The sequence below is a fragment of the Nyctibius grandis genome, chromosome 2 (genome assembly GCF_013368605.1).
Source record: "Nyctibius grandis isolate bNycGra1 chromosome 2, bNycGra1.pri, whole genome shotgun sequence".
In the NCBI taxonomy this organism is placed as follows: domain Eukaryota; kingdom Metazoa; phylum Chordata; class Aves; order Nyctibiiformes; family Nyctibiidae; genus Nyctibius; species Nyctibius grandis.
The window spans coordinates 36,545,254-36,570,997 of record NC_090659.1 but is presented as its reverse complement, the minus strand read 5'-3'; the positions used below and the strand labels follow the sequence as shown (position 1 = coordinate 36,570,997).

Here is a 25,744-nt window from a genome sequence, read left to right as displayed (position 1 = left end):
GTTAACTGCATGAAGGAAAGTAATTTCCACAATATAGCTAATGCAAAACCTATACTGGAAATAGCAAAGGGGAAGATCGGAGCTTGGGCAAGTCACAGGAGAGTACATAAGTGAGGATGCCCTTTAGCAAATAGGGGAAGTATCAGGGAAGCAAGTTGTTGGCAGCACCACTAATATAAACAAGTAGGGTGAGGAGCTGGTAAGATAGAGAAAGATAAAGAGAGAAAATACTTTCTCAAAAAAAAAAAACCTAAAACAAAAAACAAGGAAAAAATGCACAGGTTACCAAAAAGGATAAGAAAGTTAAAAAATATTATGGAAATAAGATGGGAAAGATCATATGGTTGGAGAAGTTATTATTACAGATTAAAGAGCTGCTATGAAATTCTTTGTACCTGATGTGGGGGAGGAATAGAAAGGCAAATTAGATAGGCAGCAAAGGGAATTAATAGTATGCAATAGGGAGTGAGGATTTACCAGTACCTTTGGAAATGAGGGAAGAGCAGAAATTAGATATTGCAGCCCGGAGGGCATCCCTGTAGAATACCTGATGAGATATATAAATAAGAGTGTACTCACTTGAGAATCATAGTCATGGTTTCTTTTCTGTCTTTCCCTTGGAAAGGTAGAGTACCAGTGAGCATTTCAAACTGTATAGAGTAAAACTTTCATCAATTACATTACCTGGACAAAATCTAATTTTTGACAAAACTACTTAGCATTTTAACCTTCCAAAATTCATGCATGTTAACAACCAAGTCTGTGCAAAACAACTTCTCATTGTACAATTTAAATTAGTATGAACATTGAGCAGCTTTTGCCATTTTTAAAGCTGCGAAATATTTTCCTATATTAATACCTTGCTTTACATGCTTTTATCTGAACAATTTAGACTATAATGTTCTGTGTTTCATTTCTGCCTAAAAAGTTTATTCTTGGAAGACTTGATCTACACAACTGTATTTTAGTTTTCAAGAGAGTGGGGGGTAGGGAAAAAGATTCCCCTTTCAAAAGTTAGTGATGATTTCTCCTCATGCAGAGATATTTTAAAAGGTCAAAATTTTTAAAATTGGCATGTACATAGCCTTCATTGGAAAGAGGAAAAACGTTAGTTGATTGACAAAGACATGCAGGATGAAAAGTGGTTACTGTATGCATACAGTGGAAATAAAGCCTGAAGGAACATGTAAGAACTACACAGTATGTGCATGCACATTCTACAGTGCCTGGTAGTAGGCAACAGACACTTAAAATACTGATTTGTTCTGAAAGTGACTGAGTAAAAATAGATAAATCTAAAGGGACTTCTGTTGGCCTGCAGTATACTGCAGGGATATCAGATCTAAGTGAGTTAGTGAAAGCAGTCTGGCAGCAGTCATGGCAGCCAACACTCTGAGACAGAAATCCTGATTTTTGGTTTAAGAATTACAAACCGATTTAATTTAATGAAGTTTCATGTCATACACTTGAAGCTATCAAAATTAAAATAATTATAAAGGAACCCTCTGAACAGCTTATGCAAACTTAAGTCATCCTGGACACAAGCTATCCTCTATTCCTGTCTTTTCTGGTATGACCCAAACATTCAGCCTTCTAAGCGTTTCAAATGTACATGGATAACTTGAGTGAATAATGTATGACTGTAGTATTCTTAGATCTACAATAAGAGCATCAAGTTGCACTAACAGCATTCTTTAAAACCCCTTTTTATTAAAATAACATTTAAAATTTCTTATTACCCTATGAATTATTCGGAGAATAAAAGCTGCCAACTCTTCACTACTACTAGATACTTTTTACTCTAAATATTATTTTTTCTACATAAACTTATATTTAAAATTTTAAATTTAATATAATGCCAACCATGAAAAAACCCTGCTTTTAACTTTAATATTTCTTCAGACAATTGTCAGGAAAACGTGAGAGGCATAAGCCAAAACTATAAAAAAAATTCACCTCTTGTTTGTTTATAGTTTAGAATGATCTTCACAAATTGCCCTTGCAAAAAAAAAAAAAAAAATTAAAGCTAAATTTGTAGTGCTGCATGTTTTGCTTACACTTGCTTGAAATAAAAAGTTTCTTTAGTAAGCTCCTATTTGTCACAAGCATACACACTTGCATAAACATTCAGCATATATGTTCTTTGTGCGTCCCTCCCCAATACTATATTCCAACATGAATAGGCCAATAGTACTTTAAGAATAAGCCAACATTGGCCTTCCCTAGTTATTATCTTTTATTTCAGCAGGAGAGTGCCTCAACAAATACATAATGCTTCTGAAAACTTTACATTAATGTTTTTAGATGTCTGGTATCCCTTAAAACACTGTTTTAAGGTATCCCTTAAAGTCACTGTTTTAAAGGACAAATTGGAATATACTTCTCAAGGATGGTTTAAACCTACCCAATGTCTAGCAGCAGAAGAAAAAAGGCCAAATCATTTGTTGAGATATCTTTCTAGTCTCTGTTTCTACGCTATAACATCTGTGCCGTATAGATACTGTGTACTTGTACCACACCAACAAGCACTTGAATTCTCAATCAACACAGATTCTAATTAAGAACGATTTAAGAGTGGATACATACAGATTGTCTATGAAAATTACCATGCAAACTAGAAATGCAGGCAACAAAAACATGTCTTGGAGAAAACTGCACTGTATTCCATATACTAATTTAGAGAATTTGCTTTTTAAGGTCGTATTTTTATATTCAAAGTAGAAGCCAAAGTGTTTAAAATGCAGTGCACTTAGGCTGTGAAAGCTACACCAGTCATGTCTAACATCTTTCAGCCATTTTCAGTTTTAACATATGCACTTTATAAGCACAGAATTATGTCTTCCAGCTTTATAAAGCAAAGCTGAAGTTTAACTATGCTTGTTTTATGAATAACAAATATTCTGCAACTATGCTGTAATTACCTTTTAATTGACTGTGTTCTTACTGATAAAATGTGCAGTTGGGGGGGGTGTCTGCTTGGCTGTCTGGAGAGAGTTTAGTTAGCAGGTGCTACTTTTACATAGTCAGTTTTCAGATCATAACAGCATTCTAGATGATTAAAAGCTGATAGGATGACTTATTTTCAGACACAAGAGGCCTTCTCATACTACAAAGCACACACATTAGTTGTACTGTTACAGTCATATGCAGCAGAAGCAGTAAGAAAAAAACATTCCCTTTAAAAAATACAATTATTTAATCTTAAGTCAAAAATACACACAAAGACTGTAAATACTAAAAGTCATTCAACATTCCTAAAACACCAAACATGATCTATTTTTCTTTTCCAAAGCCATATTTGATATACGTATAATCTCCCCCTACCCTGCAACTTCACAGAAGTTAGCTCCTTGAAGAAACACCATAAGCAACTGAGAAACTATATCCCATATCAGCTCAGTATCATTTAGATTATTTTGATGTGTGAAAGCAACTGCTGTCATTATTCCACTAAGTTGTAATTACACTGGAGACTAATTAGAAAGTTATCATTCTTTTTTTTCCATTTGAGAATAAAATCAAATTTAAAATCTGGATCTAAATTTTTTCCCCACCTTGGAAGACACAGTATTTTTCCTGTATACTTTAGTATTCCTATTAGTCTCGGTAACATTCAAACTATGATAGATGTATAATATTTGGATTTAAGAATAACAAAAATATGCATATTGTTGGTGTTTATATAAGACCTAGTCCATGCTCTTGATCCAAACTCTGTGGTATTGTTATTAATTTCATGTGATTTAGACTTTTTTTGGTAGTTACAATTCATTTAAAGCTCATCTTACAGTTTAATGTTTGATTTGTTTCACCAAACCTCACAAAGCACAGTTTTGTTATTTACATTTACCAGAAACCTACCATTAAAACACCAAAAGACCACCAGTCTGCACTTTGTGTATGGCCTCGTCTATTAACGACTTCTGGTGCCATATATTCCACTGTTCCACAGAAAGAGTAGGCTTTTTTTTCATGATCAATTGACTCCTTACTTAAGCCAAAATCTGGAAGAAAAAAGAATAGTTCTAAATGTAATTTTTTATAAACACTCATGGTTAATACTTTCACCATAATGTGAAATATGATGCTTATATCATTCATATATACACCCAAATACACATATGGGAACTACAGAATTCTCCTCCTCTCCCCACATTATCATAGGTTCATAGATATACTTATAAAGCAGATAAATATGTTAATATTTAAATCATTTATTTCAAATTAATTACACTATTTGCTCCACAACAAAATTACCTACCAGTTAAAATTACTTATTTTACCATATTGCTTTACTGAAAAGAAGGAAAATGCAAAGATTTTATTATCAACAGAAAATATCCAGGTGTTGCAATTTCCCTTGATTCACCTGTCAATTTGATATGTCCCTCCTCATCGAGCAGGATGCTAAAAAACAATAAAAAGAATAAAAGAAATTAATTAAAATATCTTTTAACTGTTCTTTCAGACAATGTACTGACAACATTCAGGAATAAACAGAAAAGCATACACAAAGACAAGCAGAACTGAACACGTATGAAAATTAATCATTAGTCCTTTGAAACTACACATTTTTTTCCTTGAATTCTTTTTCTTTAAAGATTATGAAACAATCAGCATATCAGATTTTTATTTAACTGTTTGGTTAAATTCAGCACGGTATGTAGTAACATTTATCTTGAACTTTCAGTTTTGGCCATCTGCAGCACATGTCCTTATCACAACTGTTAAAAATAGAGACGTAGTTCTATTTCTCTTAAACTGAGCAAGACATGTTAATACAATGTATGTTTGCTTATGCATACAAAATGGGTATTCATCTGTAATTACCATTTCAAAGGGTGTTGACCACTTCAAATAACATCAAGTAATAAATATTCTCATGTTGTACCAAAGGACAGTACCCACGGGCCCTATACTCAGAGCAGGCCTTGTGCTTCCGCCTGTTTATTTCCATCGCTAAAAAGGCCACGCTTCTCTGAGACGCAAACTATCCTTAACCACCACTGAATATAATCGCAATTTAAAGCATGCAAAGTATTCAAGAACTGGACTCTGTAACACCACCTAACACAGCGGACTTAGTTCCTCCAGCTTCTCCTGTGGGGAGCTGCGTTTCATCCCCGGGATGAGACATGACCCAGGCACACACTACTTGTCCATTTCCCCTGCCCTTCCCTTTTCCTCCTTGCAGTTTCCATGGTGGGAAACAGCCCCACAGTACAGATACAGCCTGTGAGTTACAACTCTCTCATCCATAACTTGCAAGTAATTTCAACCTTTGATAGGTTTTTAATCAGATACACCCAAGGCTTAAAACCAAGGCTTTTCAATAGGTATGGACACATACCTATTTTTTTAAAAAAAAAGGAAAATATGTTTGAGGCAGTAGCTATTTAGTCTTCTGACAATTACTATTTCGTTCTTTTCCTCTTAGAAGTAAATGTTAGCAAAATAACTCAAGTTCTCTTACTTTGCTGTTTAAAGATCTTTTTCCACTTGGTAAGCTTATTTTTCCTCTCTTCAGAATTACTTAACAGAACACTCTCAAAGTTTAAACATAATTCATTCCCTGTTCATTTGCAAGTGCAACTCCATGCCAAAAGTCTCCACATTTCTGATTTGAGTATGAATCTTTCCCTTCTTGTCAGCCAGGGCTAAACATTTTTCAATTTGTGTCTTTTTTCCAGGAGATGTAAAAAAGAACAAGCTATTCTAATGGAAGTTCCACGTAACAGCCAGGTTCTGTGATACTTGTTACTCATTTTTGCTCTTTTCCACTAATACTTTACATGAGACTGTTATCTCACACAGACTTTTCAGGTTCTCGATATAGCCGTAACAGAGAAGTGGGATCACCAAGGATGTCAGGACTTCAGAGTTGTTATAGATTTCCTTGCAATGAGGCAGAGTATGTTAACTATCTGATTAAGCACAGAGGAGATGCACGCATTATATTGTCACTTAGATTCCTGTGTGGGTAGAGAGTAACACTACAGCATAGATTTATATCTGAAAGGTTCAAATGTTCCAGATGATAGCACTGACATTTTCTTCTTTACATCTTCTAAAACTAAAAAAATTACTGGAGGAAAGACATAAACAGGAGACAGAATTCAGTGATTTGAATGAAGCAGAGGTGACTAACATATTGAGACACAACACCATACCAGAATTGTAACTTCAAGCTTATTTTAAGTTTTCAGTGTAATTATGTGATCATCAGTATGTTAAATAAAGCCCATGACATACTATTTTTATATTTTACTTTAAAATGTAAACTCCATTCTGCTCTTACTGCAGTGGATTTTAAAAATCAGCGTTGGAAAAGATGGTTGCTGTTTGGCTTTCAAATGCAAAGGTACAACATTCAACTGTAACTTGTATCGTGCATTTGTTCTAAGTTTATCTCTTGTCCAAAAATTCTACAATAATGACAAAAACAAAAGGCCAGGAAGAACTCTTCTTCATTGTACACCCTAGAACACCTGGAAAATGAAAGGCAGGAGTATTTCAGTATCGTCTTTACTTAAAGTAACATGGATTATAGTACTTGGCATATCACTCTGAGACTAGATGCTCTTGTTCGAGTGGAAATGAAATCCAACGTTTTTAATGAAAATAGCCCACAAGCTTCCCCCACCTCCCTCCATGTTCAGTTTATATAGTAAATTACTGAAGTTTAACAGTTGGAAAGAGACATGCGTAGATAGAAGTGCTATAGAAATTAATACACTATACGCACTGCAGAGGAGTCTTACTTTTCTGGTTTTAGGTCCCGGTATATTATTCCAAGACTATGTAGATGGTCTAAAGCAAGTGCTAATTCTGCCAGGTAAAATTTAACGTCATCTTCTGTGAACATCACCTGAAGAAGCAAAACAACGTATTTTACATGTAAAGCTTACACCAACATCAGTTAAACAATGGTAACAGTGGTTTTACAGAACAATTCTTCATAATACTTGAATTCATTTCTATTCAAATATCTTGGTTAGACAAAAACTAGGACTTATAATCAATACTATTTCACAGTACATACTTGAAAAAGAACTTCTGAGCCAATATCATATTATTCTTTCTGCAAAACTGAGGTTATTTACTTCTGATTGTTCAACAGGACAGACATGTCGTAGTGGGACTGTAAAATTTTGGGAAGCATTTAAAGAATGTGACTACCTCTTTATTGGATGTGACCATTTCATTTCCAGACAACAAATGGACTAAAGAAGTCCAAATGCCTGAATTTCATCTACAAAGTCAGAGAGACAAGAAAAGCATACACATCTTGTTTTTGAGGAGACTGTCTCTAAGTACTATGAGAAACAAGTTACAGCGATAGTAAAAACCCCAAGATGCAGCCCGAGATGTAACTGTATAAAAGGTAGATCAGAGTAAACTAAGGAAATAGCCTATGTAAGAGCACAGGAAAGATCTAAGGTAGCAATCTCACACTTTCTGTTAAGAAGATAAACTAATCCCTGTTTACATTAAATGAAATGAACATGTCCTAATTATATCAACAACTGCTGTGATCCAGTGACAGAAAATAGTACAATTAAACTTTTCTGAGAATTTAGAAAAAGATAAAAATAAAATTAAAAAAAAGCCTGCATGATTTGATTCTACCTCAGTTACTATTCTACTTCAGCATACGCACCTGGAAAAAAGAACAGCAATGGGGAGCACTGATGAACATTATTTTAAGCAAGAGTTAAGAATGGAGAATACCATATATTTTCCCCTTGGTAGTTTAAATGGAGAAAGTGATATCAAAGCTCATACAAAAGGTTGTTGCTGATGCTACTTCTACAAAAAAGCCAATATTTAGTACAGGTACATTCAAGAAGGGAAATCTCTATAAAAAACATTTAAAAGCTCAAATAATGAAAGATCCCATGAGGATGATAATACAACCACACTATGTTCTTTAAAAACATTGCATGGAATTAAGCTCTCCTAACCTTAAACATCTACAGTGTAGACATCTAGCTCTGAATTAATCACTTTTCCCTTTGTAGTCAATGGGGAAAAAGCAGGAACTTTTAGGCTGCAGTTCATCTGATCTATTTTAAAATCACATGAATTGATATGAGGATGATATTAATTGCATCCAACGTGCCCATTTCACTCCATCAGTTATGAACAATTAGCTTAGATTCAGGTACCTATAACGAATATTTCTCATCTAACCACATTAAATCTTTTAAAATTTGAGTGGCTCAAGATGAAAAAGTCATCAGCAGGAAAGTGATATACATTCTTTCTCGGGAGTCGAGAAAGAACTATGGATTTTAAGAAAAAAGTATCTCAATTTTAGAGTACTAGCAACTTTCTACTTATCTGTGGCAAAACAAAGTAAAAGAAGCAACTTGAAACAGATGGCTCCCCTGAATTTAATGTAATAATTTCTGTAGTCAGCACAAAGATGACGATATAAACAAAATACATTGCATTCTACTCTCCTCTTAATAACCATATAGCTTTGCAGTGGTGACCCAACTGTCCCGGATACTCTGTAGCAAGGGAAAATGGAAGGCAGCTACAATTACAAGTTCTGGCTATCAGATACACACTGGTATATTTATATCTCTATGCTACTACATATTTGTTGGAAGTTTTTGCACAAGTGATGCCAAAAAATATACTAAATTCTGATATATGGAATGTTAGCATTTATTTTAGGAGTTATAATCAAATTAATTTGAGGTAATCAAACTTTCCAAAGTCATCATTTCACATATCTACACAGAGATACAACCAGCATGACAAAGGCAAAGTGTTCATGTTTGGAAAATTACTAAAATAAGTGGAATACAACTCTTGCTTCTTTTATAAATAATGTAATTTTGTGTTCATATGTCAATCATAAAAAAAAATCTGACACTAAATTCTGGATATTAAAACCAGGCAAAAATTAGTTAATTTGAATACAACTGCTTTATATAAATCCATGCTGAGACTCATCTTTAAATATGGTAGCAATAGGAAAGGAAAATTTTGCAAGGTGTAAAAAGAAGCACAGAAAGACTGCTTGTCTAAGCCTTTTTTCAGAAACAGTGTAAATTAGCTACAGCATTTTCATGAAGTGACTACTTTGTGCAAAAACCCCAAGCAAACAAAAAACCTAGACAGTTAAAAAAAGATACTCAAAATTTTATTAAATGAAAACTGAATTTAAAAAGTAAACTCTCCTAATATAGGCAATTATTAGTCAAATTTTATCAACAGATGATTTTTCAAATGAAAAAAGTTTACCTCTTTGGATAAACGTGTAAACAAGTCTCCTCCCCTGAGAAAATCCAAAATAAGATATAGCTTCCCTTCAGTTTGAAAAGCTAAAAAGATCAATTAAAAAAATTAAACATCGTCTAATTTTACCCATGAACAGAAGAACAACATACAAAATAATTCACCCTTATTTTCACGATGAAAATGAATTATTCTTCCTTCTCCTTCATGGAAAAAAATTATTTAAATGGATTAAGTAACTGTTCCTCTGTCATGGACCAAGTAACTCTCACACCATGTGAAAGCAAAGCAAGTCACCAATGGAATTTCTAAAAAAATAAACTATACTTCGGTTAGTCAGCATTTCATTCCAGATTTGGAAGTAAAAAGCCTAGATTTAAAAGGGCAAATTAGTAACTAATGCGCATATTCTAAAACCTCTGGAAACTCAGCTTAACAGGGAGATCGCATCTAGTTTGCAAAAGAGTGATAAGTAAAATAGTGAAAGCTACATTATTTAAGCCACATCAGAAAGTGACAGAGATCTGAGGTTTGAACTACGGGAAGAAATGGATCCTAAAATAAAAACATAAACTGAAAAAAATTAACAACAGAAACTATTCTCTATTTTTTTTCAGTTTAAGAGTACTGATTCCACCCCTCCCCGAATTTTATATGGCTGCCATGCTATTAAAATTAAAAGGCTTACTCCCATCAATGTTGATGGAACTGGAAGTAATGCCATTGCATATGTTTTCTATAGAGTAAATAAAGCAAGTATAAGAAATAATTAAAAAAAAAATAAGTGAATGACATATACAAAAGATAAGAAGTTTTGGAAAAGAATGGCTAGATATAAATAGATAACTGCTTTTTAATAAAGCAAAGGGCTACAAGATTCTCAGACCTATAACGATATAACATTGTGCATGAAGGTAGCTATGTGCTTACTTTGCATGAGAATTACAGCAAGTCTTTGCACGATCAGGATTTAGATGGCACACTAATTTTCTATGATTCTCTGAACCACAAAGCAAATATTAGATGCTATCTTGACAAGCACCCATTTTTAGGACATAAAAATGAATCTTTCTGCAACTCACCATAATGTAACTTGACAATGAAAGGATGGTTAACTTCTACTAGGATATCACGTTCCATTTTTGTCCGAACCCGATCTCGAACTACAACAGAACATGAGCAAGATTTTAAAAAATAAAAAAAAAATTTAAAAAAAATTACATTGTGAATTAGTATTTCTCCTATGTTTCCTGATGTACTTCACATTGTATCCCATAGTATTATAACTGTCTGCAGGTCACTATACTTTAAACAAGAGACTTGAGAAAGAATTTATTTCACAGTGCAGAGATTTCTGATAAATCTCTTTATGCATTTCAGTTTGATTCGGTTTCTGCTATTGGCAAAATCTGACACTAGGTAAATAAATTGAACAAAAGCACAAGAGAAAACATAACCACCCTTCAGTCTGCTCTACACTTAGTTAACCTTTTGAACAGTAGAGCAAAACTGCCACAGCTATGTATAGAAAACATAGCCATTTTTCTCTACTGTTGAAAAGTAGGGAGAATTAAAATTATAGCAAAACAAACTTATAAATACAATTATACTATCATAAAGATGCTTATATTGGTTGAAGTCATTCAAATAACTTGCACTATTCAGATATTAAGTACATTCACAATTTGGAAGGGAAAATTTTTTAAATTTCCTTTCTTTATTATGAACTTACAATAAAAAGAATATTCATTCAATGTAGTGTGTACTTCAGACAATCTTTTTGATTTTAATAAGGTTTACTGAGAGTAAACATGTGCATCGAGGAGTATATCAGACATCAGAAGCAGTTACTGCTCAAGCTGCCTGTGCTGTCCCTCCATGGTGGCTCAGAATGGGATGTGTATCTGCTCCTATGCCACAATAGATTAGACTGAGGACCACAGGCAGATGCCTCGCATTAAAGTGAAAGGGGGTGGATTTAGATTAGATATTAGGAAGAAATTCTTTACTGTGAGGGTAGTGAGACACTGCAACAGGTTGCCCAGAGAAGTTGTGGCTGCCCCCTCCCTGGAAGTATTCAAGGCCAGATTGGATGGGGCTTTGAGCAACCTGGTCTAGTGGAAGGTGTCCCTGCCCGTGGCAGGGGGGTTGGAACTAGATGATCTTTAAGGTCCCTTCCAACCCAAACCATTCTATGGTTCTATGTGGGGCTGACAATCCAGGAAGACAGGCAGGTCAGTCAGCTGAGCACAGCACCTGCTTCAGCTGTCCCTGGCAACTCCCCTGCCACTCCACTCAGTGCCTGGTTCCCATCCAAAGCTCCAAATCCACCAGGACACAGACAAAATTCAGAACTCTTACAGATGACAGCTAGAAAAGTTTACTACAGTCGTTTCAGATGCTGCATTTCTCTTTCTTTCCCTTATTCTACATTTTGTTACTGCCTCTTTCCCAAATGTTACAACTTCTTGAAGGAAGCACCCCAGAGCAATAAAGTCCTGTCCAAAGTTTAAGTTGCCGGCATTCCTCGTACAGTTAACAAGCCAGAGCCAGAGTTCTCAGATATTAAAACATAATAAGGCAGGAAAAAAAGTCAAGAAGCAAAAGGGTCTTTTAGAAGTTTAGCTATCTTTTCCCAGAAACAGGCACTTACAATACTACAGGTACTTGTGAAATAAAGTTATATAGATACATTTTCATGAATGAATAAAGCTATCAAGTTTTCATCTCCCTGAAGGACAGATTCCTAAAAATGGAAGCACATGAAATAAGTGCTCAAACACAGTGCAAATATCACATTTGAATTTTGACCTTTACATCTAAAGTCTTGAAAACGTCATAAGATAGTTGTGCAGTTTCACTGTTCCAAGGGTTCATGTGAATTACAAAACTGAAATTCAGAATATTCTTTTTTTTTTTAGGCAGAGAAAAAAGTTCAAAAGCCTTTTAAGTGCCTATAGCTATGCAACAGTAACATGGATAACAAGCCTTATTTCTGAAAAGCTAGTGAAAGTCCAGATTTACAAAAACTCAACCAAAAAAAAGCAGAAGGAACTGAGCTAATTGCAGACATTAGCATTAGCCATTAAAAATCTGACTTTTGTTGACTATAATTTCATGTGTATACTGCTGGAAATACTGATTTTTCTTAAGATATTTAATGCCAGACTCTCTAGCAATGATTTAGTCCTGTTTCTCTCTCTCCCTGTCATAAAGGGGCACTGAAAGATGAAACCTCCTATCAGAGTGTATTAATAAACTTGTCTCTGCACTAAACAAAGTTGTATGTGTATATTCTTGGATTTGCTCTAAACATTAAAAGGTTGGACTGTGTAGTTACACCAACGTGTCCTGGCTAATATAGTTGCATTCCTATGAAAATATTCTCTCTAAATTTGATTTGTGAATCACGCATACTGCTTTTGATTAAGAAGCAGTCTTAAAGGGCATTTTTATCTTCAATTTTAGAACACAAAAATAACTTTATGAAATAGATTTGAAAGAGCTAAACAACCTTAGCTAAACAACAAATCAAGTAATACAGTGTATTATTTAAAATTACAATATTAGAGCTCAAAAATGTTGCAATTATGGAAAGAATTAATTTCAGTTAATTCCATATTAAGATTTCAACAGTAACCTTCATTTGCTTGCAACTCCACTCTTCCTAAAACATGAGTCACAACCAAAAGACATTCAAAAGCATCTGAAAATTCAGATACGAAGTGCTGAAAAGTGCAGCATCCTCCTGCTAGTGTCATCCTTCTGCTCAAGCTTTTTGCATCCTTGAATTCTTAGTGCCCACGAGTCTCCTTTTCCAACAAAAAACTCAAGCTTCCAATTTCCATATTTACCAGTCTCTGCCATCTGGAGGCAAAACTAGATCGACAGCTTGGACTGTAATTTTTACACGTCAGGTTAAACCACAATCAAAAAAGGTGATGGAGAGAAGCCCTCAAACATCTTAAAAAAGCAACTGCTGAACGACCTTTGACTCCAGTTCTGAGCTATTAACAGGCTGGAGATTGAAAGGCTGTTGAGGATACCATAGTACCTTAAATGAGTGGAAATCAATTTCAGAAAAATAGGAAGTAAATAATGAGAATAACACACGACACAAAACACAGAGGAAGCAAAACATAGGAAACTGTTCAAAAACACACCCTCTGTAATAGTTTTAAGTGAAAGTGATATATAATGAGATTTCTGAGACATTCAGCGCTAGATCTTAAACAGAAAAATTTCAGGTTCAACATTTTAGCAGTTGTTCACAATTCAATGCGAGTTTTTGTTCTCTCCATCATTCTATGGACATTTTAAGGTGAAACTATGTTGAAATTGCAAATCAATATAATGATCAGTTACATAGGTGAAGTACTACAGGTTGTTGGAACTATGCTAAAATTATCATTGCAATTTCAGTGCAGTCACGAGTTAGAAGAACTACAAATAGAAGTATTAAACAACGGCATAAAGCAACAAATACATATTCTGGTTAAGGGATTATTGTGAAAGATCACCTTAATTTTAATCTACAGTAAAAAATACTTTATTTCTTTTTTCTTATGGAATTCTCCAGGACAACTGAGATTGTTCAGGTTTGAACTTATTTTGTTACTGATACCATTCAAGACCAAAATCACCCAAGAAACAAAACATTTTACAACTCATTTTTGCTAAAGTAACTTAGACGATTAACTTAAGATTTTATCAAATATATCCTACATCCAGAACAAGTGCCAAAAGTTTTGGGAAAATGTACTGTATACTTCTGTTCTAAAGAAAGATTTAAATTCCTTTGCTTAGAACTTTTTGAATAAAACAGCTGATATAATGCACTTTTAAATATCATGACCTAAATATAAACTGAGCTAAAGGCATTAACTGTATCCTTGGTGATACACAGCAAATGAAAAAAGGAAGGATATTAAATTTCAAATAACAGCTCAGGAGCAAGTCAGGTGGCAGATGTAACACAGCTACTTTATTAAACCACCATCACCTAAGGAACTTAGCATGGAAAGGAACCTACTTTCCCCTGTAACTATCGATATCGGACTGTTGTTTACTTAATTCTTCTGTGTTTACAATACAAGGAAGTGTATTTTCTATTTGCTGTTTGATAGAAAAAGTTCTAAGATACAACCTGTAGAACAGCATGTGTGTAACAGTTAAGTTTCGGGATAATGTCCCTGATTTCTCTTCTGTTTTTTTCTTCTCTCTAAAAAGTGCTTACCTTTCAAGGTGGCCTTTTTCAATACCTTCATTGCATAAAGCTGTCTAGCATCTGATCCTGAGATTTTTTTGACAAGAAATACCTGCATTGAAAATTAAAAAGAATTCTTAAAAGAAAATAAAGGCAAGTCAGATCAATATACTTTGCTATGAAATTCAAGTAGTGAGTATTATTTCAAATGAAACTCAACCTTATTATTCCTCCCAATACTATTACTAGTTTCTTCGACAGTTTTAAATTCTGCAAAGCCAAACAAAAATTTCCTTGCATTTTTTCCTACTATTCCTTCATTTCATGTTCCAAAAAGGTTCATTCAAGACAGTCGGCCAAATTAATTTTGGTTTAACTTAATTGATTCCAGTGAGTAAAAAAAAAGGACGAATTCGGATTCTCTCAGAAATTGAGACAAATTTGAAACACAAAATTCAGCTTTTTAATATTAATCTCTAAATAGTTTTGTCTTATTAAAATTCATAAGATGGCATAGCAAAAGTGCTGATAAAATAACTGTCACACATGAAAATAAACGTGTGTACAAAAGTTGATCCAGAAAACTATATGAATCGATGCATAACAAAATAATTTTTAACAAAATAACCTATAAAATTATAAGAACCAACCTCTTGTGTCACAAAACCATAATTTTTTATAATGTGCTTTGGTTGAGTTTTGCACATATCAATAAAGTATAACCAGCCTCAATTAAAGTGTGTTTCATTTCCTTCTTTAGTGCAATAGGATTTCTTAAGTGGGAGTGTTTTTAACATCCCTAATACAAAATTAATTCCAGTAGAGCCAAATTTTAGATTTAGAAATGAAGAAAAAAATATACCTGCCACAGGTTTTCTTGTTATATATGAAAAAAGTGCAGAGACATGTTGTGGTATATGAGAATGTTAAATGTATTATACGAAATTAGTTTTATGTCTGTTTTTGTATTCAGTTCCCACTTATGTTAAACATCCTTTTGCACTATCCAGAGATTATGAGAACATCATCAAGAGACCTTGAAAAGCATGCAAATTAGTCTTTTTAAACTGAATGGGAAGTAGTGACATCTTCCCAAATTATTAGAAAAAAGGGATTATGGGTTTTGTAATATTAAACCTTTTTGCATAAAGGCTAAAACAATTGAGGACAAGACTGGCATTTTTGCAATACTTTGAGTCAGCTGGATAGTTAATTATTTTTGCTTTTTCAAAACTTGCCCCCTCCAGCAGTTATAGCATTGAATTTAGTAATATCAATAAAATAAAAGGGATTGTTGAAATTAGCATTTATTATCTTACGTTTCCTTGCCCCTGAATGATTTACTTCTGATTTGAAGATTTCCAGTTAAAAACTTGGTTATGATTCTGGATGAAATTAAACAACATAGGAAACCACTTTTGGAATCACGTTTCTCAGTGAATTCTTACTAGTTTGAGCACAAAATTTTATAGTTTCTAAACATCTAGATTTTATAGTTTCTAAACATCTAGATTTCCAAGCTTAACCGGAACTGCTATGCCAATAATGTGACTAACAGTAACTTCCTACCACCAAGACAGAATTGGACTGATTATTTTCCCCCATATCCAAGATGGATTTGGCATTATATGCTAGAGCTTAACATCACATTCAGAATTGCAATTAAGGCTGAAAATGGATATAAAGGCTCTATTGTCTTACATTGCATATTCTATTCTGTCTCAATGATCTGTCTTGCCACATGAAGTTAGTGTTTTGCTTTCAAGTTGGATTTGGAGAACTGAAAGCATGAATCATGTACACCTAGTAAGATCTTAGTGTGGACAGTACTCACTGAATGTTGAGTCTTTAACAGATCTTCAAATAAATATCAAGTTGTGCCTTAACCAAATTATAACAGATAATGACTAGCATGAACACAACTAGGGTATATAATGTTTACTTCAGTAGCCATTATTGCCTAAAATTTGTTCTTTACAATTACAGTCTGCTACAAAAATAAATTCTATCTATAGCTTCTGTACTGGTGATAACCTACCATTAGCAAGTTAGCAACTAAGAATACTTACCAAAAAACCCTTTCAAACCTCACCCCCTCAAACATAGAAGAAGAGCAGTTATAGAAAAATGACAATCCATTTTAACAGTGAATACCCAATTATTTCATATCAAGCCAATTTTTCTACGGATCTTGGAGATCTACATATCATACAAACTAGAAAAAGATTTGCCACTTTAAAAAGATCTGCCACAATTACAGTGGCTAGTTAGCCCTAATTTAGAAAGCAGTTTTCACTTGCAACATTGCCTTAATGCAAGATTGTGGCTATTTCACTTCTAGTATTATTCAGTGCTACATTCCCAAATAATTGGCTCCACAAGAGTTCATTTACCAACCTTTCCAAAGGATCCTTGTCCTAGTACTTTCAGAAGTTCAAACTGTGAAGGGTCTGCTTTCTCATGTCCTTCCTTTACATGGTGAGTTATTGCAATTTCTTTGATATTTCCTTCTTCCTGACAGAGAAAAAGAGTGGAGTAAGCTTACATTAGTGGTGCATCTTCCTAAAACGTTTATAAATTCCCAATATGTTGAAAAATACCAGTGCCACTGAATCCAACCAACTACACACTTTCAAATGTATATAAAGAACACTGAACAACACTATTTGCACAATTAAGTCACAAAAAAATAAATTATATCTCTTACAAAAGGCAGTATCAGTTGAGTAACCACGTGGCTTAAACTTTTAGGGATGCATCAGAATCCAGAAAATAACAGAGTTGACAATAACAAGTCAGCGATTCCCAAGCTTTTGTGCTTAGGCCAATATTATTTGGTTTATAATCTCTGTTTCAGATTCACAACCCCTTAATGGAAACCAATCTTCTTAAGAACTTAGTCCTCTTAAAGCACACCTAGAGTCCATCAAATGGACCAGATCTCTTAGGAAAGCTCTCCTTTTTACCAGTTGAATGAGGACCACTATGTTGCTGCAATGCTAATGCTCACCTTTGTAAGACAGCATAAGACTCAAGACATTTCCCCGAAAAGCAGCACACCCTCCACCCCCATTTCAGCAGCAATAAACTCTTCACCTGCCACTGAGAAAATTCTGGTGAGAAAAAGGATCTCATTGCCTCTCTTCTCAAGGAGAGTCTATTCTACAAAAGCTGTCAGTCTTCAGCATCCCCCTTTCTGTCAGAAACTAAAGTCACCAGGAAGCTCTAGAGGGCAGTGGATCTTCTTGCCTTTTTGTGCTCTGCACTTAATTCAGTATTTTCTGCATAGAATTTGAAATTCCCCTGAAAAGCAACACTCTTTGCTATACAAGGAAAGAATTTCAGAACTTATCAGCAACTGTTCAAAAGTCAGTAAAAAACTGCATTCTTATCAATGTCATCTGAAGAACGATGTAGCCATTACGCAAAATCCAACCTAAGCAGCACTGACTATAAGCTAACTTACATAACACAAACATACTAACTACAATTTCAACTTTTTGTGCATTCTCTTCCTATTCCTCCTACAAGCTATAGTGAATAAAATAAATCTAAGAATACTTTTCCTCAGGCACCTCTCCCAGTCACCATGATCACTGGAAGATAATCAAGACTGGCCTCGCAATGACATTTGCCAGGTCCCTCAGCACTCATGTGCATCCTATCAGAGCCCATAGACTTATGTACGTCCAGTTTGCTTAAGTATTCTCTACCCTGACCCTTTTCCACCAAGGGTATGTTTTCCTTGCTCCAGACTTTCCCTTTATCTATATGCACCAAAATGTGCACTAATTAGTTCTAGGGATGGGGGAGTAGAGGCAGCATTGTAAAGTTGTGCTTCTGAAGCACTAATCTATGTATTTTTCAAGTATTCAGCTAAGTTTTTGTGCATGAACTATTGCTGAAAGTATTCTTTTGTATTTGGTCATTTCAGTACCATGTATAAGCGCACAGCAACTGTCCATACATATCTCTGCTCAAACACGTGCTTCTCCTAGATCTACATTTCTCTTTCAAAAGATTCCAACCAAAGTTGGAAACAAACTGCATGTAACAAATCCTGAGCACGTATACGTGACAGAGTGTGCACATATAAAAAAAAAATTCCAACGTACACTTTGGAATAATGCACAGAACATCCTGGCAACTTTTAAAATCAAAAAGTGAAAAAAAGATATTTCAATGTAAAAAACTTGGATTTGACTTGGGTGTTCTAAAACTAAGATGACCAATAAGGATAAGTGACAGTTTCCACTGTAAGACAGCCAAAATTTTGCACGCGTGTGCATGTCTGCATACTCTGTACTATTCCTAATAAACCTAAACTCCTTTTTCCTTTCAAGAGAAAATGCTACCATCATTGACTCAAGGCTGAATCTTCATAGAGTTTGAAAGAAATATTGATTCTTTCTACTTGTCAAGGGAACTATTTGCTGGTGGACATTTGTATTTTCACCTTTTAAATTACTATATGATCAGCTGGATTACATACTACTTAAACCACCCACTGCAATCTTGGAGAATCCCAGGGGAGGAATAGCACAGTAGAACAGACTGCCACGTACACGTTACTTTGGATACTTTGATCCATTTCTGCTTAACTGTTTTGTCTATTAGCTCCCTGGCAATCTTGGGAAAGTAAGAAAAGTGTGAAACAGAACTTCCTCAAATCTTTCTGTTATCTACTCAGATTCAGGGACACAAAGCAATCAGGTGGACACATTGCTTTAAAAGCATCACAAAATGTAAAAAAAAAAAAAAGAAATTAAGAAGAAAAGATATTAACTTGTTCTCTATACACAAACAAAAAATATTTTTGAATGCAATGCAATTATTATGCAACCAACTTTCTGGTGGTTATTTTGGGCACCCTCTAAAAAAAAACCCAAACCATCACTTCACATTCCTGATACTCAGAGAATATTCCCAGTCTTCCCAGTTTCTCAGGGTTCAGATACTCTTCAGTCCTCTTAAGGCAGACCTAATACAACTCTGTTTTAAACAAAATGGAACCCAGACCATATACTACTTTAGTAGCTTGTCCATAACATATGTTTGGGAGCAAGATTTATGATGAATAGTTACCTGCAAATTTGCAGTTTCCTTTTCTGACTTAATTGCCAAATGTTTGTTATTTTAACCTAACAGCATTTTGCAAATGCAGTTAAAAATACAAAAGCTAAGCCTTTTATAGAAATGCAAATTATATGCTGTGGTAGGTTGACCCTGGCCGGACACCAGGTGCCCACCAAAGCCGTTCTATCACTCCCCTCCTCAACTGGACAGAGGAGAGAAAATATAACTAAAGGCTCATGGGTCGAGATAAGGACAGGGAGAGATCACTCACCAATTACTGTCACGGGCAAAAGAGACTCGACTTCAGGTAACTGATTTATTACCAATCAAATCAGAGTAGGGTAATGAGAAATAAAACCAAATCTTAAAACACCTTCCCCTTGGGCTCAAATTCACTCCTGAATTCTCTACCTCCTGCCCCACAGCGGCACAGGGGACAGAGAATGGGGGTTGTGGTCAGTTCATCACACTGTCTCTGCCTCTCCTTCCTCCTCACACTCTTCCCCTGCTCCAGCGTAGGGTCCCTCCCACAGCAGACAGTCCTCCACGAACTTCCCCAACGTGAGTCCTTCCGATGGGCTGCAGTTCTTCACAAACTCCTCCAGCATGGGTCCTTTCCACAGGGTGCTGTCCTTTTAGAACGGACTGCTCCAGCATGAGCCCCCTGCAGGGTCAGAAGTCCTGCCAGCCAACCTGCTTCAGTGTAGGCTCCTCTCTCCACGGGTCCACAGGTCCTGCCAGAAGCCTGCTCCAGCACAGGCTCTCCACAGGGTCACAGCCTCCTTGGGGCATCCATCTGCTCTCAGCCAACTGCACTAATTACATTAGCTGAGAGATGCTGTCTTACAGTAAGCTGGAAGGGAAGCCACCTGTTCAGTCTGGTACTGAATTTGTCTTAAACTCCGCCTCTGATCATTCCCTGATATTTGGAAGACACGTTTGTCTCATGTGATGAATTCAAATTAAAAGAGATGATGTACAGGGTGCTGAAAGACTCTGGTCCTCCTCTCCTTTCTTCCATTCCCTGACAACTTTCACACCACTACAGACACTCAGTCACCAGTGATCTGGCCGTTGCAATGGCGGGATCTTCTTTCCAGTTATAACTACACTCTACTGCCTATATTTTATTTCTGTTATTTATAAGCTTGGAAAGCTCCCTTTTCTCAAGTCTTACACTGCAACAATGTCTAAACAGAAGTCCCAAGACATAAATTTCTTTTTCTAGCCACATAGCTCTCTCTTCAGGCCTTCTTCACACTAGAAAGTAAAACTCTCACAGAAAGCCACATTAAAAAAAAAACAACACTGTGTTAGTCAACTTAAAGTGGTTGCTACTGGCTTCTGTTATTGTGAAACTAAATATAGAATATACGGAAACAAACAGAAGGTAACATTACTCTGAGTTTCCTTAACATTTCCTTAACAGTATAATGGTGTTAAGTCAACACAGGCCTAGAAGGGAAGTGAGTGACAAAGAAGTTTGGGTATGAATTGAAAACACCACTATTTCAGAATAACTTCCTGTACTGATATAGTTTGCAAGTCAGAACTATTCTGGTCAGTAAGTATCTCAGTATAAGTAAGCTCTTAGTAATGTACCTCACAATATATGTCTATGCAAAAAAAGAAGGAAACCACCAAGAGTGACTCATTTTTCTCTTTAGGAATCAGCTGCAAACATGCTTGTCAGGAGAGGACGAAAAAAAAAAGCATACACATCTTCTAGGTAAAGCAGTGAAAAACTATCTAACCATTATTGGGCTATAAAAATAATAACCTAATCATGTTGCTGAAAAAGTTCCATATTTTAGGTACTTAATGAACACTAAATACTCATTTTCGTTCTAGTAATTGAATTTATGTGAATTTCTTTTATGTTCACTTTTTAATTTGAGACTAAATTAACTCTGCTGTAACATAAAATACTTGTATTTGTTTCTGAGATCATATTACAGGAACAACTACTAGATAATGTACTAAAAGGAAACTGGACTTCAAACCCTAAAGGAAGTAGAAGAGCCTTACTAGATAAGTATTTCTCAGTAGTAACGAAAAAGCCCAGAAAGGCAAGAGAAAAATGTGAGTTTACCTATACATAGAATCTTCTGTAATTTACCCTTCAGATTTCTGAATTTTCACCAGGAGATCTGAAAACAGTTCTGTATGTAAAGAAGTGGCCCATGCAGGGCTTGATGGCATAACACACTGCTTGCTTTACACAGATGAGTTTATCTGCAGACCGTTTTCTGAGAGCATGTTTGAGGGACAACTGAAATGCAGGTCTAGGGCTAGTAAACCGGGATCTGAACTGCGAGAGAGCTGCCAGTATCACCCGCAATACCACTCCTATTGTTCTCACAGGCTTGTAGTCTTCACTTCTCTTATTACTCCTAATAATTCCAATCTTTTTACAGATTGATTTTATTTTCTAATCGTGAATACAGCAGCAAAAAGAGCACATAGCCCTTTTACCTCTAACTTCCAATTCCTGAAGATAATGTGACAGTGGTATGAAAGGAAAACCAAGTAAAAGGGGTCCGTGAGAGACTTCTGGAGTCTGAGCTTAAACCATCTGCAGACACTTAAAGAGAGGGCTGCCAGACATGCACTTACAACAGCTAAGTATTGCGAGTGCCATACGAGATATATTCTTACGACACAACCTAAATCTGATAAATTTAGAAAATAAAAGAAACATTCATTAGAATTAAAATAGCACCTCAAAAACCAGAAGTATTCTTAGTCCACAAAATTTATATAAAAAGGACAGAGAAACAACCAAGTAAAGGTTAAAATAATTAAAAAATATGCTCTGACACCGACAAAATAACCCACAAGGAAAAAGCTCTGAATCATCTAAATAGATGGCACAGGATCAAGTTTATGCTCTCACTCCTATCAGGAAGAGGAAGGCTATCCGGAATAAGGAACATTAGCACATCCAAACACCACTGGCGTCCTGCTGCACCTAAAATTCTCAGTTTCAGGTTCTTGAATGAACGCATAAGCGCAGTGTGAACATGCACAATGACAAGTGCTCGACAAAGAAATTCCAAAGCACTGGGACAGAAACAGGACATTCAGCAAGAAAGTTACCTTACTCTCAAAGATGCGTAGAGAATTAGATGTGAATTAACTTAAACAGAACATCAAAGAATAAGCTGGTATGTCACATATGGAATGCTTCCTCGGGTAAGGCATGCCCGGAAGACAGATTCCTCCTTTTCTGGGTACTCAAAATTATATGAATATGAGAGTAGAAATATTTGAAACACTTAACTCTTTATGATAGCGTATTTTAGATAACAGGTATTAAAAGAGCAATTAGTTCATCAAGCTTCACAATGAGTGGCAAAGGTCTGAGTAAGCACTCTTCAATATATTGAAAGTATAAATTAAAATTATGATATGTATAGATTACACTAAAGGGAAAAAGCATCATCTATCTAAAAAATGTACAGTTTTACAGCAATAATAATAAAGGAATGGTATATTTAAATTTTTCCTACACATAGGTGACATTTAATGGGTGTAAAGTAATGAAGTGACATAAAACTGGAAAGGTAAGAAAAATATACAGGGAAACATTTACACCTTAAGAGATCCAAAGCATTCAGGTCAAACAATGTGACTCAGTAAGTAAACCAGACTCATCCTGAACAGAAAGACTGACTGCATCATCTCTGCTGTCAGCTTCAGTAAAATTAAACTGAAATCAGATGAAATACAGGAAGTTAACCAAAACCAAGATATCCAAAGGTAAGATCTCTAACAAAGATATGAATGCACAAGATTGGAGGGAAGGTGGTGGTGGGGGAGGTTTGATTTTTTGATTTGATTATAACAGTATGGTTTTCTTAAAAATATATTTTTGGTGAACTATGCACAGAACAACAACAACTGGCAGTTTATTTTTTTATAGTACCAAGAGCAAAGATAAGCATGTGCAGTATATGCTATGAGTACCTATAGCTTAAAGCTTTTTCAAAGAACGTTCCATTTGTTTTTAATATGCTAAAACACTCCTTTTGAAGTGATTTGCATTACATTTTTGATGACTCTGATGCCTGTTATTGTGGAAAATGGGTGTTAAATTATTTGATGACAAAAAAAGGGAGTAACAGCAGTTAAAGGCTAAACAATATAAGTGGCTCCTTCACCATACCTGAATTTCACTAGGAAGCTTCTAACAAATTCAGAAACAGATTTCTGAGAAAATTCTCTTCATAAAAAAAGCTCAAATATGGATTTAAGAAACACCACAAGTTCTTATTACGTGACATATGTGATGAATAACTGTATCCTATCTCAAGTCCTTTGCATCAGGAAGGGGATATTAAAGATAACACACAACATCCGTACTCCTTTAATAAAAGGGACAGAAGTGACTGCAAAACAAGGCTGCACGTTCAGTTTCCCACAACATAAATACTACGTAGATGTAGACGAAAATCTCCTCAGGAGTGCAGTGAATTTCAGCTGGCAGACGACTAAGCACCGATCAAAGAATTTTCCCTCTGCACACTTGCTGGATATATGAAATATATCAAGAAATACAACACCAAACCTGTAACGTGAATAAAAGGTTTGATGGTGCGAGAAAGTAAAGGGCCACATGCTAACCCCTTCAGCATCTAACAGAGATGGAAGTTATGAAATACTTGACATAAAAAAGGAACGAGGATAAAACATTAAATCTCACATTAATTTTAAATAAAAAAAAAAAACCCTCTGAATTTTATGACACAATTTCTGGACAAAAAAAACCCAATAGTATGTTTGCTTTTGGAATTGAGAAGCAACTTGCCTCTCAGTAGGGCTTTTAAATAAACTATTTTTCTAATAAGAGGCACAGATGACTAGGACAGACAGAGGTATACATACTCAAGTTCATCAAAACCCAGTGAGAGAGAAATCTGGCATATGCAAAAAATCCTTAGACAGGTCCTGTATTCAAAAATGTTCTTCCTGGACAAACGTTGTTGACACGCCGACCAAAAACTGTCAAAATGGGGTTAAGACTTTGACTTAAGGCAAACATTAGATAAACAGATTAACAAATTTTAATCTCAATGAAAGATTAAAATCTGTTCTAAGTCAGGTTAAGTAACTACTGAAGAAATTAACTTAAATACTGAAATTCCTGGTTCCAGCATTACCCGGGTTTCACCTTTATGTGTTAATTCCGTTCTGCTCTTAACAAAGTTAAGAAAGTACAATCAGAAGCACCTTCTACGTATAGTTACTTACAGACTTCGTTATGACTTAATTTGCCCCTTAAGGTAAGTGAGCATTTGTTCAGATTTTCACTGTAAAGCTACCTTCCAGCTCCTGGTCTTGTAAGGTCTTCTCTGGGTAATTTATTTTTAATGTTATTTTGGAAGCCCTTGCATCCCTGCTAGACACAGTAACAATGGACTGATTTTATGCTGCATATAGAGCAACAGCCCCATACTACTCCTTGTCACAATCTTCCTGGCTCAACCTGCAGAGGCCTCAGTTGCTAAGGCACTGACCACAAGGCTGCGTTAAGCTGAGTGTTCAGTGGCATTGTTAGTCCTTGCAGAGTCACTGCCTGCCAAAGTCAAGTCACTCCCCCAAATTGTGCAAGATTCTTTGTTCCTAATACACAAGTTAACATTTAACTGTGCCAATATTGGTATTTTTAACGCTCCTTCTAAACGGACACTATTAATACATTAAGAAATGTTGGTGGGATCCCACCAGAAACTCTTCCAGGAACTGTTTCATGAATATTTATAGAATCATGGAACGGTTTGGGTTGGAAGGGACCTTAAAGATCATCTAGTTCCAACCCCCCTGCCACAGGCAGGGACACCTTCCACTAGACCAGGTTGCTCAAAGCCCCATCCAATCTGGCCTTAAACACTGCCAGGGAGGGGGCAGCCACAACTTCTCTGGGCAACCTGTTCCATTGTCTCACCACCCTCACAGTATAGAATTTCTTCCTAACATCTAATTTAAATCTACCCTCTTTTGGTTTAAAACTATTCCTCCTCGTCCTATCACTACATGCCCTTGCAAAAAGTCTCTCTTCCGCTTTCCTGTAGGCCCCCTTCAGGTACTGGAAGGCTGCTATAAGGTCTCCCCAGAATCTTCTCTCCTCCAGGCTGAACAACCCCAACTCTCTCAGCCTCTCTTCACAGGAGAGGTGCTCCAGCCCTCTGATCATCTTCGTCGCCCTCC

At 35.6% G+C, this 25,744-nt stretch overlaps 1 protein-coding gene across 1 annotated transcript in view; it reads right to left on the bottom strand.

Annotated features, from left to right (window-relative positions):
• The window catches only part of RPS6KA3 (ribosomal protein S6 kinase A3), an 80,431-nt gene that overhangs the window by 25,986 nt on the left and 28,701 nt on the right, over positions 1–25,744 (bottom strand). Inside the window, 8 exon segments of the mRNA XM_068417607.1 lie at positions 580–650; positions 3,862–4,004; positions 4,370–4,407; positions 6,762–6,868; positions 9,259–9,338; positions 10,335–10,415; positions 14,489–14,570; positions 16,856–16,972. Coding sequence (XP_068273708.1) covers positions 580–650; positions 3,862–4,004; positions 4,370–4,407; positions 6,762–6,868; positions 9,259–9,338; positions 10,335–10,415; positions 14,489–14,570; positions 16,856–16,972 — 719 coding nt within the window.